Genomic DNA, 17,856 nt, shown 5'->3' with positions numbered 1-17,856 from the left:
CAATCCATCAGTGTGTCAGGTCAGTCGGCATTTATACCAATGTGAAGCAATCTCCAATTTAGCGTAAATCTGGCCGGAGGTTGTTCCCTTTATGACGTCATAACTCCGTGACCTGACATGACCTTGACAAAAAAAACAAAAGTTGCGCAAAGGATGCCCCAGAGGGTGCTGAAAATTTGCGCAGGCTATCTGAAACGGTTCGGCGTGTAGCTAAGAAAAACCTCAGGGGGGGGGGTTGCACCAACCCCCCCCCCTACATGGGCGAGGGATAATTTATACTCTACATAATCTGGATAAGGAATAACATAAAAATATGCCCAATTCATTAATGAGCTGTTGGGTCATTCACGAAAATGTGGTTAAACAGATCATCATTCTCCCGACCAAGAGTTATCAACCACCACATTACCTAATTATGGAGAGAATATCCCATGCGTTTTTGCTGTCACTTGGAAATAAGGCCGCTATATCATTCAGTTTAGGCACCGCCACGCTCCGTCCGGCCGCCTACTCACAAACTCGCCGCTAGATGACACTAGCGTCGTGCGCCTGAAGATATGTTGTACCGCAGGATACGTATGTTTCTGTATTTGCCGCTAGATGGCACTAGCGTCGTGCGCCTGAAGATATGCTGTACCGCAGGACACGTATGTTTCTGTATTTGCCGCTAGGTGACACTATTGTCGCGCGCCTGAGGGTATGCTGTACCCCAGACCACGTATGTTTCTATATCCGCCGCTAGATGACACGACTGTCGCGCGCCTGAAAGTATGCTGTACCGCCCGGCATGAATGCCCCTGCATCCACCGCTAGATGACACTAATAGACGCGTTTACATAGGGTTTGTTGCAAGCTTATGTCCGTCCGTGATGTTGCAAAAGATGCCAATGGTGCTGAACAATTTACAAAATGATCCCCTCTAAATATTTGAAGACCACTGCATCGAAATTATCGCCAAATTAACGAGCTAGAGCCTCGTCAAGTATGCTATGTAAACCGGGTTAATGTCGTGCGCCTGAAGGTATGCTGTACCGCAATACAGGTATGCTTCTCCATTCGCCGCTAAATGACTCTTGCGTAAAGTGGGGGAAAGCGCCGCGTTACTAAGCTTTGTGATTGATAATTTCGACACCGTAACGATTCACATTGGCATTTGAGGATGTAACAGTGCGGATTTTGGAGGTCTTTACATAGTCTGAGCATGCGCTGAGGTTTCCAGCAGCTAAGCTTTGTGATTGATAATTTCGACACCGTAACGATTCACATTGGCATTTGAGGATGTAACAGTGCGGATTTTGGAGGTCTTTACATAGTCTGAGCATGCGCTGAGGTTTCCAGCACGGACATACCTGTCGAAGTGTCGGACCGGACACTTGAGCTGGACCGTGGTGCCGTCGAAGACGACGGCCGAGCCGCCGATCTTCAGCGTGACCCGCCGCTGAGGCGTCTCTTGTTCATAGGACTGCCGGAGAAAAACGGAAAATGTGAGCAAAAGCGTCAGGCAGCATGTCTATAAGACCAGCAACTAGCGAACAGTGTCACATCATATCGCGGGTTGTGACAGGAATGTTCAAGATCAGTTTGGGAGGAGTCCGGGCGTTGAGATGACGAAGCCGATCTAAAAATGCTCGAATGAAAACGTCAACTCTACGTAAAAACGCCCGAAACGTCCCACTGCGAAGCCAAATGTTTCTTTTCTAGTATGCCAGTTCAAAGTCGTTTAACACGGACAAATCATACACGTCAGAGGCAGAAAAGCCCGGCGCACAGGGCCGCGACTCGGATAAACTCCAGTGTTGTCTCCCACCCGTCGTCTTTGTCTTGGTTTGTGGAACGTGACATCAAATAATAGAACAGCCGGAATGGGACAAACATAACGCACGGAAATTAGATGGACTCCAGAGAGAGACACGGTCACAAACCATTCAAACAATGCAGGCTTATATTCTACACAACGGAAAACATTCTATCTACATGTTGGATACCAGCGATCTTATAATTACCTGCCATGATACGCCTTATTCATCTTCGTTCATAAGGAAACCTGTCTTAGATGCATTACATGTTTAAGCAAAATATCAATAATCTAAAACATTTCCAAAATGAAAACCTTCCCCTTTACCATTTTCTGATCCCTTGGCAAAATGGGCATCCGCCCTGAATTGTGAGTCCGTCCATTTACGTTAGACCGTTCCACTACATTCTGACAGGTTTCATGAAGTTGAGCCCGATTAAGGCATGTTTTAGCCACTTTAAGGTGTTAATGATGTTTGCTTTTGGACTTGACATTGGGATCCCCAGCACCAACAGTGCGTGACGGCCCGTTCGGCTCGCCTCCATTGTTAATAATGTTGTTGCGCTCGGGCGGTGGTACCGTTTACTGATGCACCGACGACAGCAGAAAGGCTACAGAGGTGAATTTTTCACCACCCTTCCGACACTCCTGCGCGCGGCAGCAGACAGCCAATGGTGACAAATGCCCACATGAACAGCTGTAGGATGGCGGAATGCGGAGCGATGACGGACGGGTTGGGGCCATGACGTCTGAATTGTGTCAAGCTTCCTTTAGGAGCAGCGGTCATTGCTTTCCGAAAGCAATGACCAAGTTCAAACTTCTAAGATTTTTTCGATACGCTGAAACAAGCCAATGCTAGAGGCAATCGCTAACGTGCGTCAACACTCACTCCAGTTTTTTTTTATAGATTGCCGAATAGGGTAAAGACACAACCACAACTAAAAAACAAATAGTTATTTACTGTATTTTGGGTCACAAAATAATTATTTGTAAAACATAAAAATGTACATTCATTCGTATCGTCCATGAACATTTTGTTATCGTTGTGAATGCCATGGCTTTAAGCCCGTTTCAAAGAAAATGTACACAATTTCTTCAAGCGTAAGCAATGATTTGATGTTGCAGCATTTCCCAAAACTGCAAAATGTCCATGTTTTGTTGCTGGGCGAGAGCAAAACTAATCTGTATGAAAGTGGTGCATTTCGGGCAATTGCGGGCAAGGCTTCGAGGAACTTGTCAGTTCTTGAAACTCGCAATTGACCACTGCTTCTGGGCCGGTGTCACTCGAAATTACATCGAACGTCGCACATCCGGGACGCAACGAAACAGAAAAGTTCAGAAAATTGTCTCGCATAGCAACAGGCTTCTCGTGCTACGAATACGTCGTACAAGACTTGGATCAAGACATGACCAAAAGATGAGGCCTAAATATTGATAAGATTGTTAAATGGCAATGAATTCTATTCAACTGCGAGACATCGAGTGGTCTTCATTTCAGGGATTTAGCACAATAAGGGACAAATAATACATAGCTCATGTTAATTACGTTCAAATATCGATAAGATTTATCATGGGTAGGTACATACCACATGTATGTGGTATGCATGGGAGTAAGGCACAAGCGCGAGTGCCATTTGAGTGGTAAGTTGTGGTCAATAAGGCAGAAAACTGAGAATTTTTCACATACTCGTATTCAATTATCTCCCAAGTTAACCAAAAACGTTTAAATTCGTGAAAGAAAATGAGGAATACAAGTAAGGAGCCAAAACAGGGCAATTACAAACAAACGAATGACAAAACGTCTTCAATCATAATTCATAAACAAGAGCAGTCAAGGTTCTAGAACTTAATAATCCAACGAAAAATGGTCATTTTACATATTTCCATCTGTAGTGATCGCCATTTGGATGTACCTCATTACAAATGCTTCTCCGAATCATAAAGCCATAGATCACACCGATGAGCAGGATGCAACGGTACCTGATCTACGATTCACCGATTCAGCAGCCTATTCATAGCTTAGCTGCGGCATCCATCAATCGCCCTGCCACCTCGTCACCTGGCCGCATAGTCTTCACGTGAACTGCTGAATAAATGACGGCGAAAATGCCGACAAGGTCCACCGGTGGTGGCAATCATCGCATGGCTATTCACGGTGGTGGCAAAAATGCAGTACGATCACCCATAATGAGCTTTTAACGACGAGATAATAGGCGGTAGTGACAGTCATACATCTTCATGCGTCAGCCGGGATATAGTAGAACAACGCAAACAGAGCGAGATCAAGAAAGGGTCGCACTCATAACTATCACAAAAAATCTAAAAGTTATCTGTGAGGAAATCACACTTGGTTGGAGGCAGACATGTGCATGGATCCGAGAGCTGGATCTATGATCTCAGTGGATCTCTCGACAAAATAGAGGGGTTGGATCTATGATCCGAGTGGATCTCTCGACAAAATTCAGGGGTTGGATCTATGATCCGAATGGATCTCTCGACAAAATGTAGAGGTCGGATCTATGATCTCTGTGGATCCAGCGGGCAAAAAATTGTGGAGGACCTATGATCTGTATGGATCTCACGACAACATGTAGCCAATGAAACCCTTATCCTACATAATCGTACACCTTACAGTGCAATACAATTGAGAATTGTCACTTGTGGACATGGTTAAGACCAGTTGTAATCATTAGGTATCATCATTAAATTTGAATTTGAATCAATAACATTTGTACTACATTTAAAATAAACCACGAACATGCTAGCAACATGCATTGCTACTTTTTGTGACCAATTGTAACTTTTTCATGACAGCACTGATGACAATCTTATCAACAAGCTACAGCCACTTTAATTCAATGAACAAACAGTACAGACAGATGCAGTGGCAGCGGGGCACTGCAGATTTTCATTTTGGTCCCAATCTTTCCATGCAACGCCAGTAGGGCTAATGTTAAAATGCCAAAATCTATGGGGGGCACTGTACCCTGGTGCCACCCCCCCCCCCCTGTTCTGCCGCCTATGGACAGATATTAGGAAATCAAACCTGGAAGCCAAATAGGTCAGTTTTGTAATTGTTAAAAATAATCCAGCAATCCACTTCTGCCAGGTATGAAATCCCAATCCAGAATGTTCGTATGAGCTATTAGTATGTGCAACACAATTTCGATTTAGTAAGAATAGCAACCAACCTCTAATACTTTCCTAATAAAATTACATGTTCAAAAATGGCATCAACTTCTTCAGATTACCTACTTTTGGCATCGTGCCACACGTGTGATGCCATGCTGTGCTTTCGTTATGAGAGAGCCTCCCAAAAAAAGACAAACGAAATTCACAGCTCACGTTTTGGTAATGTTGTTTTATTACGTCATTATCGTTTGACCAATGAAAAATCTTAATTTGACTAGAACCGTAATGATTCCAAAAGATTCCCCGTAATAGGCCATTAAAACTAATGACGTAAGATAATGTGATTCTTTTGAAAAGTGAATAAAATAAAAATGCGAGGCGCACACCCGGCTCAGGCCCATGTAATACCTTTTCAGCTTACGTTTACGTCATTAAATTCAACGCTACAAAGATGATATTCACAAACAATCGTATCGTAAAATTATGTGAGGCAGAAAAAATGAATATTCTTTTGAAAAAAAATCCAGACTTTTGAATTTCCAGTTTGATTTTTTATTTATTTTCATTATACTCGAAGGTAGAACGCTTAGCTCATTTGTTATTTGAAATGACGTCACGAGTTCTATTCAGACACTGAATAATCATTTTACGGTAAATATCCAAGGCCATTACAATTGATATTTCGCTTCCCATCGCTTCCGCGCAGGCTGTTGGCCTTGGGCTGTTGAATATTTTTATACTTTTGTTTAATGTTTATATCTCAGTTTATTTTATCAAATATTTCTTTCAATAGATTGAAATACCTTTACCTAACCAGTAACCAAGCCACATGTGTCAGTATCATCTTTTATTGTTTATCAATCAATTGTGTTAGCTGTAAACTGGAAAGCCTCATGGTTGTCTAATGCAAGATTGTCTTAGCAAAATCATTATGTAGATTCTAACATGAATTGTGATGTGGTAGGTACCTAGTAATGTATTGTTCATTAGTCATTACTTTGACTTACCTCTATGTTAATTGTTAATGCAAACTTTTCTGTTGGTATGTGAACAATCTTCATGTCACTCTACTCTCAAGTTGTGACCGTCATGAGCCTCCTTTATTTTGTATTCTGTATAATGTAACTGGATGCCTTTACTAATATGGCCTTTGTTTAAGATTGTTTGTTTCTAACCATACTTTGGTATTCATAACTGCTTATGAAAGAAAGTTGTTAACATTTTGAGCACCTATGAGCTATGATCCCAATGGATCTCACGACAAAATTGGGGAGCCAGATCTATGATCCGAGTGGATCTAGCGACAAAATTGAAGGGTCAGATCTATGATCCCAGTAGATCTCTCGACAAAATTGAGGGGTTGGATCCATGATCTGAATGGATCTCGGATCGGGATCCATGGGATCGGATCTCAGATCCATTTTTCCGGATCCAAGCACATGTCTGGTTGGAGGCAATGATCTATGGCAAGTCATGCCTGAATAGGGGCGATCTATGTAAAATGTGTCCGGGCATACCATCTGGTAGAAGGCTATGATCTGGGACCATTCATACCTGATTAGAGGCAATCTAAAATAAATTCGGGCATACCTGGCTGGATACTTTCATCTGTAGCCCATCTTACTTGGTTGGAGGCAATGATATGGGTCGGGACTAGTCATACCTGGTTGGAAGCGATCTAAAATATGTCCAATCGTACCTGGTTAGAGGCTATGACCTACGGCCAATCGTACCTGGTTAGAGGCGATGATCTGCGGACCGCGGCACTTTCTCGTGTTGCACGGCCTCTTGTGCGGTGGGCTCTTGGAGCCGCACATGGAGGGCGCCTTGTCTACCACGCTGCCGTCGGACATTCGCTGCTGACAGCGCAGCTTGCGAGTCTTGATGCCGCCGCCACACGATCGAGAGCACTGGGGAGAGAAAAGTGGTCAGTGGGCTGTATCGAGATGCATGGAGGAAGAGATAAGTCATCTTTATTAGATGAAGGGACGTTTGTAGTGCTACAATCAGCTTCAAGTGACGGTTCGGGTACATATATGCTGTGGATGTGCGCAAATGTGCTCATTTCAGTTATTTCATCTCAGAGACGGAGTCGAGTTGCGCCAAGTTGTTCAAAACTATCCCGTCTTCTTCGACAATTGCATGTCTAACTCGCAAAAGTAGTCTAGCTTCTTCTATTAAGTCATCCCAAGTTCGGACGACAAGTCTCGTTCAATCTACGCAGCAGCACGGTAGTGCCACAAAACACGCTTTCAACGAAATTCAATCGACGTCGCAACAGCCATGTTTTTCCAACACACCAACTGTGCAATGACATGACGGACCAACTTGGACGGACAAAACGCCTACCCCAGCCGGCTAATGGCACATTCGGCCCCGCCCAACGATGTCGCGCCGCCATTCGCTCCCAGCCGACCACGGTCACAAGTCCAACATCCAAACCGGTCACGGCCAAAGTTCAGAGTTTGAAATCAATGCTCGTGTCCGATAGTCCGTGGGCAGGCCAGCGAAACACTCGCAATTCTGAGCGGAGAAAGGCCGTCCGTCGGCCGCCGAACTTATCGAGATTTGACCAAGTTTGACGGAGTGAACGGACGAACACATGCTTTCGGCGGCGGTACCCCCTAATCTCCCAATCCCCTGTGGCCGGAGAACGGCTCTGCATTGCGGAAGGCTGCCTGCCCGGGCCAAGTCACCGCTCAGGGTCCAGGCTCCGCAGAGCTCGGTACAAGTTTCTCGGCCCTTGGACGGCGATGCGGTGCTGCCCAAGTTTGCAGCGACCATGTTGCAAGGACAATGTTAGTGTATGGTGTGTGGTGATTCAGAGAGGACCAGAAGTTGATCATCACCAGGGTCCGACCGGGCTGTTGACCGGGTAGGAAAGCCGGATGTGACACCCAGCGTCCAATATAATGATCAAACGGTATGTTTTGAAGAATGGACGACTTAGCTATCGCCCACGGTGACTATTATCGCCATTCGTCAAAACGATGTGATAGGTGGCTGGGACTTGCCAAACAGCTCAAAGCGCCTCCTATTTTCTTTTACGCTTGGGGAATACGTTTTCGCGTTGCTGTACTCGAGTGACATTCTTCCAATGCATGCCAAACTTGGCAGATTTTACACCTGAGTGGAACATAACGTTGCCTAATGCCTTTTCTTGGAGACACAATAGAAATAATAACTTCTCTTTTTAGGGGGGGGGGGGGCACAACTAACTATGTACAACAAAGTCATCTCGATGGACAACCACATTCATGCCTTCACTGAAACACTTTTGAAGGTCAGAGCCAAAGTATCTCACCTCCTATATTTTCCTGCACCCCAGCAATCAGCATCACCGCCACAGATTTTGTCCCGCTCACACCAGTCCAGACACCTATACCTCACCGTCTCAGACTCATCTCACAACCGTCCTTCATCGACACCCACCCAACGGTTCCTTCAGACGCCCATGACCCACCTCGCTCCAGGGCTCGGGCTGCCAGCGCGGCGGGCAGGTGACCATGTTGCACAGCTGGTTGTCGGCCGGTCGCGGGGCGGCACACTCCGAGTCAGCCACTGTCAGGGTGTTGCCCTCGCCCCGCGCCAGCTCATGGATACAGCTCACCTCACGGGTCTGCGTACCTGCCGGGTCAAAAAGCGAGAGTTAGGGGTGTATGAGGCTCGGGTTAGAAGAAGTGTTAGTGGAAGAAGAAAGTTCAGACAAGTACGAGCTTGCACTTTCAGGATAGAGATATAAGAAGCACAGCACCTCTTAGGAGAGAGAAAGGGAGAACAAGAGGAAGGAAGAAAAATGGGCCGTGGGATGAGCGAGGGAGACCGGAGAAGAAAAGGGGGACGGAGAAAGAATGAGGGAGAAGCTCGAGTTGAACATAAGTTCATGCCCACGCATATGTGATTATGGAGCTACTTCAAACATTTTAACGGCCATTTTTCTCCAATACCGACGCTAACACCCGTGAAGAGCTTATGATGTTTCCACACGGGCCAATATTCTAAACAGCGGCGGCGATTTCCCGGTGGAGCAATTGGCGTCGTTTCCGGTTCCATGGCCGCCGCGTCACCGGGCGCGCCACCGTCGCCGTCCCGCTGGTGCCATATGATGACACTGCAGCGGCCCGCGGGGCGCCGTTATTGCCACAAACTCGGCGTCAATCCATCATGGCGGCTGAGTAACGACGCCAGCTGGCGTCCACAGTGTGCAGAGTGTCGCACCCTGCAGTCCCTGATCCGGCCTCCATGCCCAGACAACAGGGTCGTGAGGCAGCTTTACTCGTAATGTTACGACAAAGTGAATTTTTAGAAGATATTGCAAAGTTATTTTCCTAGACGTGTCTACAAATATGTTCTCAGAGGCATTTAGGGGTCCTTATGCTGGTAAACGTTCACCGTTTGACGTCATACTGCCGCCTACAGTCGAGCATGTCAGGTTGCTTGGTCAGTAATCACTGTGTGGCTATAAGGTGTAACACGGGTAGCGTGTGGCAGTGACGCATTGAGCTGACGTAATGCCACCTCTCGTGATGGACCAAAGACCACACCGTGCTGAGGTTTCGTGGAAACCGCATGCCTAGATGGATTGCCTGACGCCCGACACCGGACGACAAATTACTTCCTTGCCTGAGTTCTGCTCGGCCTGTCATGGAGCCAAATAACGTCAGTATGTCATGGAACAGTGTAAGGGTGTCAGTTACATAAAAATAATACGCTTGGAGCCTGTATGGTAGTGATCGTTCACACACAGCTGCACGACGCACATGAATAAAGTAATCATAAACATTCACGCCGACCTGAAATTTACTCCCGCACGCGACTCCTGACAGCACACGAGGTGTAACAGTTCAGCAGCTAACGGGCGCTGACGTAGCTGACACATTTTACTTCCATTACAGCAAATCACCGTCTTCAGCGCTATCCAAGGTGATAGTTGTTTGCCTCCAGAAGCAGAAAACGGAGAGGGCGGGAGCAGTGCTGACTTTGTAACGGTCCGATGCAGCCCATCGGTATAGTTCTAGGCACAGTGCACACCCGCATTGAATCTGCAGCTATCAGATACAACATTGCACGGATTAGCTAGCACGCTTAGGCACACCAGCTGACCACTCTCTGACCACTCAATGAGCGCTTTCTGACAATCACCTGACCGCCCCTAACCATTTCCCGACTATTCTGACCACTCCCTGGCCGTCGTGTGGCCCAGCCGCAGGATTTGCCCACAACAGTCCCCCCCCCCCCTCCCCACCGCCTGGCTCGGCAGGCTGGGCACGCGTGCCCCGAAGCACTGCTCATTCTCCGTCTGCCACATCTCATCTGGGTGATGGAGCACGCACTCCGCCACTGACACACGCTGATCTCGTCTGGTACACTGACAGAAACATTCCCAGAGTGACGATTCATTGAACATGTAACCAGATGTAAGGATGGTCATTTGTCAACGGTTCAACTAACAGATAAGCCAAGAAGTCTGGCATATATACTTGAAATAACATCGACTGAATCAAAATAGATATGTAATTCAGGGAACTGGTGCCATAATAAGTGGTTCGGGCTTTTACAAGCCGATGTCATGTGCTTTAGAAATGGATTATTTACGAATACTTATTTGCTAAAACGGAAATAATAGGACTGAAGCCTATACTACGGGTTCCATTAGACGAAAACCACGACATTCCCGTAAAAAATTTGAATATTATAACAAGACATAACAAGCCCTGCACATTGGGTAACAAAAATGCCTCGCAACCCATGAACAGTTGAAGCTGTTTTCCAGACCATGTATCCTAACAAGCACTCCAACTATAGAAACAGTATATACTAACCTTTTCCGCAGCGCCGCGAGCAGGCGGAGAATTCCGTGACGTTCCACCGTGGCGGACAGGGCTGGTCGTTACAGGTGCGTGTGATGCTGTCAGGACGGGTGTCCAGACTGCACTGGAAGGGGCTGACTTCCAGTCCGTCCGAGACGCGCACGCACTGCACCAGAGACTCCTGCACGCCACCTGTGGGGAGGGGGGGGGGGTTTATAGAGGCCCTATAGAGGGGTCCTCGGATGGTAAACGGTTTATGCTGTATGTAACGGGATGGTAAAAGCGTCCATCGGCTTATGCAACAATGATAGTAACTACCTAAAAGTCCGTACAAGTTTCCGAAAGTAGTAGCTAACTAGTTAGGCCGCTGTTATTTATTCGTATAATTTCCAGCTGTTCGGCCTGTATCATTTATTCTCCTTATTCCTACTGGCCGAGCTGTTATACCCTGCTGCCAAAAGACCATAGGCACTCACCGAGGCAGGAGGAGCTGCACGGAGTGAACCCCGCCTTCTTCCAGACGAACCTGGCCTGCTCGGGCGGTTCGGGCGGCGGCTGGGCCTCCTTGGGTCGGATAACCACCACACCGCTATCCAGTTCTCTCCCATCATCTGCACCGCCTCTACCGCCCTTCCGCATCCCTCCGAGCAGCTCGAACGAGCCGGCCACGTCCTGGTAGGTGCGCCCGCCGTTGAACATGTGCGTCCTCAGTCGGACCATCGAGTCGATCGGGCGCTCCGGACTGGAGAACCGGTCCGGATGGTGGCGAAGAGGAGGGTCCGGGCCGGGCACGTCCTCCGGACTGCCGAAGTCGTCGTCAAAAGGGTTGACCTCCGGACTGGAGAAGAGGTCATCTCCGTCTCGGTAGTCGTCACGCGGAGAGTCGATTTCAGGGCTCGAGAAGCGGTCCAGGTGGGGTCGACCGTGGTGCTCGGGGCTCGAGAACGGGTCAGAGTGCACGGCAGTGTCTCCGAGAGGTAGCTCTGAGCTCGAGAAGTGGTCGAACGCGGGCGGGTCGTTGACGTCGTATAAAGCGTCGTAGGTGTGACGCGGTGTCTTGTCGCTGCTCCGCTGCTGGTGCTGCTGCCGGAACGGCTGGTGGTAGCTGTCTCCCGACCTCAACCTGGAACAGATGGTGATGAAGGAAATAAAGATATATAAGTAAACATGGAGAGTTGTGAAACATGCTATCTTGTAAGAAAACGTTCCACATTTAACACCACGCAAAGCGCTGAAATAATAATGGCAATGACATAAAATAACCAACCTGACACATCCTCTGACAATTTAAAGACAATCAACGCTATTCAACCTCCCCGAACCATCTCCTTATCATGCATTAGGGGGCAGGTCAGTGAAATGCATTCTGATCATCGCCTGGCGTTCCGGCCTCACTGACCCGAGGCAGGGCGGCAGAATGCAGCGCTCTAGGTCAGCCGGCGGGTGGCTACCACATTCTCTGGGAGGCAGCGTGACCAGGGTCTGAGAGAACTCCAGGTAGACCTTGCACTCGACCTTGCGCCGCCGCAGTCCCTCACCGCAGGTCACCGAGCACTCACCCCACGTGTCCGCCACGAACCTGGCGAAGGGAGTGAGAGGTTAGCTGTGAGCAGAGCAGGGTAGAACAGGGCAGGATAGAGAGGAGCAGAGGAGGACAGGATAAGGCACCGCAACTGGTGTGACAAGGCAAGGCATGTCGGAACGGATAAAATGTAAAGATCTACTAATTAAGTCACTATAAGGAACCATTAACAGGAATAAGCAAAGCAACGACAGAGTCTGATAAATGGTTAGCTTGCAACGCTTGACAAAAAGTCAATTAAAATAAAGTCTTTTTTATTCAACTACGTTTTTATAACCACCCTGCGCGACGCGCGTCTAGCGTACGACAGGGAAACATACAAATAAAAAGAAATCCTCGCACGGCTGGGATAAATAAAAAACTTGCCTTATACCTCTCCTTCCAGCACACAAATTGCACTTTGTCGGGATCGGCAGCAATCTACGAGCACCCAGGGCGCGGTGAGTAATAAATAATTGAAGTGTTGACCGCCGGTTTGCGATGCCTCTGGGATCGGACACGGTCCGGCTATCTGTTAGTGAGCGAGTGCGACGAATACTGAACGACCGAACCTGCATTGCGGCACAGGTGAGCTGCCGTTAGCTAGCCCGTGTGCCCAGGGAAGGTATGTCGTGTGAGCAGTCACAGCGGCGGGCTTGTCAGGTGAGGGGGTAATTCCGCCCCCTCCCCAGCCCACCACTCGCCCGCCGCGCCGCCGCCCATCCAGGCACGCGGCACTCACGCCACGCACACATCACATCGGGTGGCGGTCGGCCGTGGCCAGCGACAGCCTGCCAGCACGCGGCACTCAGGAGCTGTGGTAATCGCAGCGGCATCCGTCAGACCGTCACACCTGCCCACGCCCGCTAATGGAGGCGCAATGCAGGTGTCATTGCACGAATTTCTGTATAGCTATGTGTTTTATTGAATTTCACATAAAACTCAGAAAGGCAGAACTCATGGAGAAGTACCATTTCGACCTAGCTGTCAGTAAGATTTGAAGCAATCAAAGTCAGCTCGTCAGAGTGTAATGGCCAATTGAGCCTTAGACTAGCATCATTTCAAATCACTGCAAGCTTCATCGTGCATCTATAATTTAATTAAGCGCCTCGAATCAGATAATCAGCTGCAGCCTATGGCATTTCCAGCACCGACAGAGTCATTCGGCATTGTTGATAGTGAAATCGTCCGACGATTAACTCAGTGCGGACGTCTCCTGATGGCCGTTAAACGGAGGTCGCGGCTCGGTCTAACGGCCAGCTAGCCGGATTCTGACTGAGTGTGTACGATATGCAATGGATGTCGGAAATAACTAGCTGGTGCTGCATTATATATTTAATGCCATTTTTTGGACAGCAGAAGCTTATGGTGAGTACAACCTAAATAGCTTACGCCGGCTTAAATGTTTTCCAAAAATGTAAAACTGCAAAAATAGCAAAACAATAGCCAAATGGAATGCAAATGGATAATTTATGTAGGCGCATACATCTAAAAAAGAAACTCGACCAGCAGGCAGCGTATGTGCTTCGAACAATGAGTGAAGCCATCATGACATTTTGCCTTTAATAGTTCATTAGCGCTTTTCAGAAGCACTACGGTATCCTTCCACTCACACTGAAGGCCATCACAACAACCCAAGTACGTAAAAACCGCGTCGGTAAGCGCATAGCTCCAAAATTGTAAGCTGTGAGGTCGCCGGCCCCACCCCCGCCGCCCAGTACAGGCCAGCTAACTAGCGTGCAGCTGCCGCTGTTACTACGTCCCGGCCGTGCACTACTACACTGTGTTTCTGCCTGCCAATAGGTGGGCCGATAAGGGTGACACGGTGGACGGAAGGGTCTTCGGGGACTGACGGAAACGCCGATAGCACCGGTAGCACCGATAACCGGGTAATTATTGGTCGCCCGAAATATACCGACTGGAAGGCAGCAGCACACAAATATACAGCAACACAAACTGATGTGAGCTTGTTTGGGTTTTAGCGTTTGCCACTTAACGCTGCCAAGCGCGATTGCTACTAACGCAAAGCAAATTTGAGCCTTTATAGAGAAGCGCTCATACCATACTACGTCATGAGGTAAATGCGCATAGCACGTCATGTGGGGCGCGCACGTCACTGTGCCTACATGAACACCACCACCAGTCATATGAGCACCACACACCAGTCATACGAGCACCACCACCACACCAGTCAGTCAGGGACATCGGACATCGACAGGGGCGCTTTTCACCGGCAGATGTTCCGCCCTATTCCGCCATGAAAGCCGTCAGTCAGCTCTCGTAAATCGGTATTAGCGGGCTGCAGGTGGGCCAGTGGTGCTGTGTGCCGGCCGGGCCGCCGGTACCGTCCACCGCACCTGGCCGAGCGCAGCGGCCTGAGCCCCAATTGGCCCAATCATGCATACAAACAGGCGTCAGCGGGCGACGGTCGGCCTGTCTGGCTGCCCGCGCACGGTGGGACTGCTGTCTGCCTCGTCAGCACAGCTGGATCGCTCCCAGGTCGAGCGGGGGTGGTGGGCGGGGGTGGAGATCGGGGGGGGGGGCAGCGTACAGGTGAACGGAACGATGAAAGGAGTAGCTGACACTATAATTGAACGCATTAGTAGGAAAAGGCTACTTACTTATAGGGTAATTTTTAAACGCTAACAAACTTCCTAACTGTACCAACGTTGGAAGTAGGTACGTACAGACATGTGCATTGTGCAATCATTCAGTCAACTGCACTTGCAGAACTATTTTTAGCTGCACGGAACTGACGAAGCGTGGAAGGGATGTCGTGCACCCAGTTAGCTGACATTTGTGTGATGCTGTTTTGAACCAGTCGTGGTGTTTACGAGCCCATATGGAAGGTTAACTCAATTTTACACCGAAAACGCACCGGTAAATCAACCCAGCTAGAAGATGTTACTTCAACGAAAAGACCAACCAGAATAAAATGCTTCTACCACCACTGTCACATGCCACTCATTGATTGGTTTAAACCAGGGCTGCGGAGTCGGAGTCGGAGTCGGAGTCGGAGTCGGTCGGAGTCGACAGTTGTGACCGGAGTCGGAGTCGGAGTCGATTTTAGAAACCCGAGCCGGAGTCGGAGTCGGAGTCACCGAAAATCTGTCGACTCCGCAGCCCTGCTAGGTCTGCGGAGTCGGAGTCGGGAGTTGGAGTCGGTCGGAGTCGACAATTCTGCCCGGAGTCGGAGTCGGAGTCGGAGCTGGTTTTTGAAAGCCGGAGTCGGAGTCGGAGTCGGAGTCGCCGAAAATCCATCGACTCCGCAGCCCTGGTTTAAACTGACCGAATTATAAACTAGCTATCGGCGACAAAGATCTAGTTTATGACCAAATCGAAAGTAGAATTGTTACGATAAGTGATTGTATCCTGCTCGTATAACGCCCGGCAGAATAAAAGTGTTGCAATGAGTGAGTTGACGTTAAATGTAAGCAAAAACAAGTTTCCGATCAGTAGAAACAGTTATCCAATCAGTAGAAGCAGATTTCTCATCAGTATATCTCTGTCGTCCTTCATGTCTCTAACCGTCTCAATGCTCCCATTCACCTGATTTTCTGACCCTGACCCTCCGACTGCGTCCCCGTGCGTGTTGTTCGCGGGTCTATCCGTATCCCTCCCTGTATAGTGTATAACCCGCCGAACCACGCTCTGAATAATGAAGGGCGCCTCGCTCGACAGCAGCCTGTTTTGACACGTCCCGCACATCTTCTCGCCTGAGTGGCAGGTCGCGTCAGCCAACCACGCCGTGTGGAATTCCTACATGCCTCCGCTGAGCTGAGCTCGACGCTTGCAGAGGGGACCCGCGCGGCTAGTGGGGTCGAGTCGAGTTCCCGGCGAGAGAAACAACTTGGACAGTTTATGGCCTGATTTGTCCCATCAAAGTTGGTTTTCCATTAGTTGACTTGATGTAGTCTTTCGTAAGTCAGCGACCCAGCTCGGCTTCTGCTGTGGACACGATGCATACCGTGATGTTGGGTACGCGGTCAAATCGCCTCGATTAGCGTGGCTTGCATGTTTCTGTTGGTGTATACCCATCGACGGCGGAAAAAATCGACTACGCCGGGCCACCAGCGACCAATTACAAAAAGCACGCAAGGCTGTATGAGAATACTTGGCAAAGCGTTTTCATATTTCGCCGATAGTAATAACCCTTGTTTGTATTTTCTTTGTACAAGCGGCCAGCCATTGGCGGCGGGGCGGGCCCCAGGACGCGGCACGCAATCACTCGGTATTGATGGGGTCGCCAGGTCGGTGGGCCTGCCGGGTCACCCAGCCGGGTCGACTGGCTGTGGCCAGCCATGCGACTCAGTGTTTGTGTTTCCCATAGCTTTCCAGGTTGCTAAGAAACGAGCGTTTTGGGGACCCATAGCTTCCGTTGGCTTCAATGTTAAAAGAGATGTGTTTTTAGAACAAGAAACTGGCATCAAAATACCTCAGAAATAGCGAAAATGCAAGTAATTGCACGTATTACCGTCAGAATTGCGCATTATACGTGAACAAAGCATAATCGTGATGTTTGATGCAGAGGTTATCATGGAACCTTCGCCATGGCTGGAGCTATTGACATGTCCCGTGACAAAATGTCGCACAGGCGTACTCCAAAGGTCCAGTCCTTTAGCTTACACAGCTCTGGGGAATCCCCCGGACCGTTTAAATACACTCGACTTTAATTAATTCCAGCACAATTGTTCCGGTAGTAAACAGAAAAAGTCGAAGCAGCGATAAGCGTCTCACCGGTGTAAACAACTTCTCGAGAAACGCTGCAGTCCTTTGCAAACAAGGTCTTTTATCAGTGGGGGAATATTCGGGTGAGTGAAGCTATCAAACTCTATGATTTATACTTCTGTAGTTTAGTTCCGGATATTGCTAATTTTCAGATGAGCACTTCTGCAAACACGATGTCGGCTGTGTTTAACAAGAGTTTTCATTTTTTAAGAGGGTAATATCAAATCAAATATGTGAAATATTGAAATATAATACCGCTTGCTGTTATACTGCTGAAACGGCTCCAAAGAATGATACGTCGTTTACACTAGCCTCCTTCACTTACTTGGGGTCTGTGCTGAGCGTTAACTGCTGGCTAGACTCGACTGTATAGGCGTCTATTTTACTTAGGGGAGAGTGGGGCAAAGCGGCCACCCGGGGCAAAGCGGCCACCCATCGTTTTAGCCCTTCATAGCTGGCGTCAGTTCCAATTTACATGGTTTCCAATTATACTTCTCTTCACGGTCGTTCGAATGAGCCAGACCGGGGTTTCAGGTCCATCACCATTGTTCTGTGAAACACGGAAAAGCATTTCTTGCCAGGTTACCAACTATGTTTACAATTTTTAAATGTTATGTTATTCCATAACCGTTTGGAATTTTTATAAGCATTCTTGTCCATGCATTGCATGGTTATCGTACATGTAGGGGAGACCCGGGAGGTATGGGCCCCCTGGAGGTATGGGCCATCGCGGTTTTGAAGAAGTGTTGCGTATTTTTACACATTTGACGGCGTAAACTGGTAGCAGCCATTCCGTTATACATCCCACGTGATTTTCAAAATCTTCCTCA

At 48.4% G+C, this 17,856-nt stretch overlaps 1 protein-coding gene across 3 annotated transcripts in view; it reads right to left on the bottom strand.

Moving 5' to 3' along the window:
- LOC122368692 (protein madd-4-like) overlaps positions 1–17,856 on the bottom strand; it is a 155,569-nt gene that overhangs the window by 11,957 nt on the left and 125,756 nt on the right. For all 3 annotated transcript variants that reach the window (XR_006254279.1, XM_043342885.1, XM_043342884.1), the window contains exons 11-16: positions 12,137–12,316; positions 11,214–11,860; positions 10,750–10,929; positions 8,391–8,554; positions 6,661–6,837; positions 1,350–1,462 (exon numbers count right to left, since the gene is read on the bottom strand). Coding sequence is in view for 2 of the 3 variants with exons in the window: in XM_043342885.1 (XP_043198820.1) it covers positions 1,350–1,462; positions 6,661–6,837; positions 8,391–8,554; positions 10,750–10,929; positions 11,214–11,860; positions 12,137–12,316 (1,461 nt within the window). In the remaining variant the exon portion in view is untranslated. The remainder of the gene's footprint in view (positions 1–1,349; positions 1,463–6,660; positions 6,838–8,390; positions 8,555–10,749; positions 10,930–11,213; positions 11,861–12,136; positions 12,317–17,856) is intronic.

The sequence above is a fragment of the Amphibalanus amphitrite genome, unplaced genomic scaffold (genome assembly GCF_019059575.1).
Source record: "Amphibalanus amphitrite isolate SeventyFive unplaced genomic scaffold, NRLGWU_Aamphi_draft 000968F_arrow, whole genome shotgun sequence".
NCBI classification, from domain to species: domain Eukaryota; kingdom Metazoa; phylum Arthropoda; class Thecostraca; order Balanomorpha; family Balanidae; genus Amphibalanus; species Amphibalanus amphitrite.
Note: the sequence above shows the minus strand (reverse complement) of the source record. Positions and strands in the feature narration are given on the sequence as shown.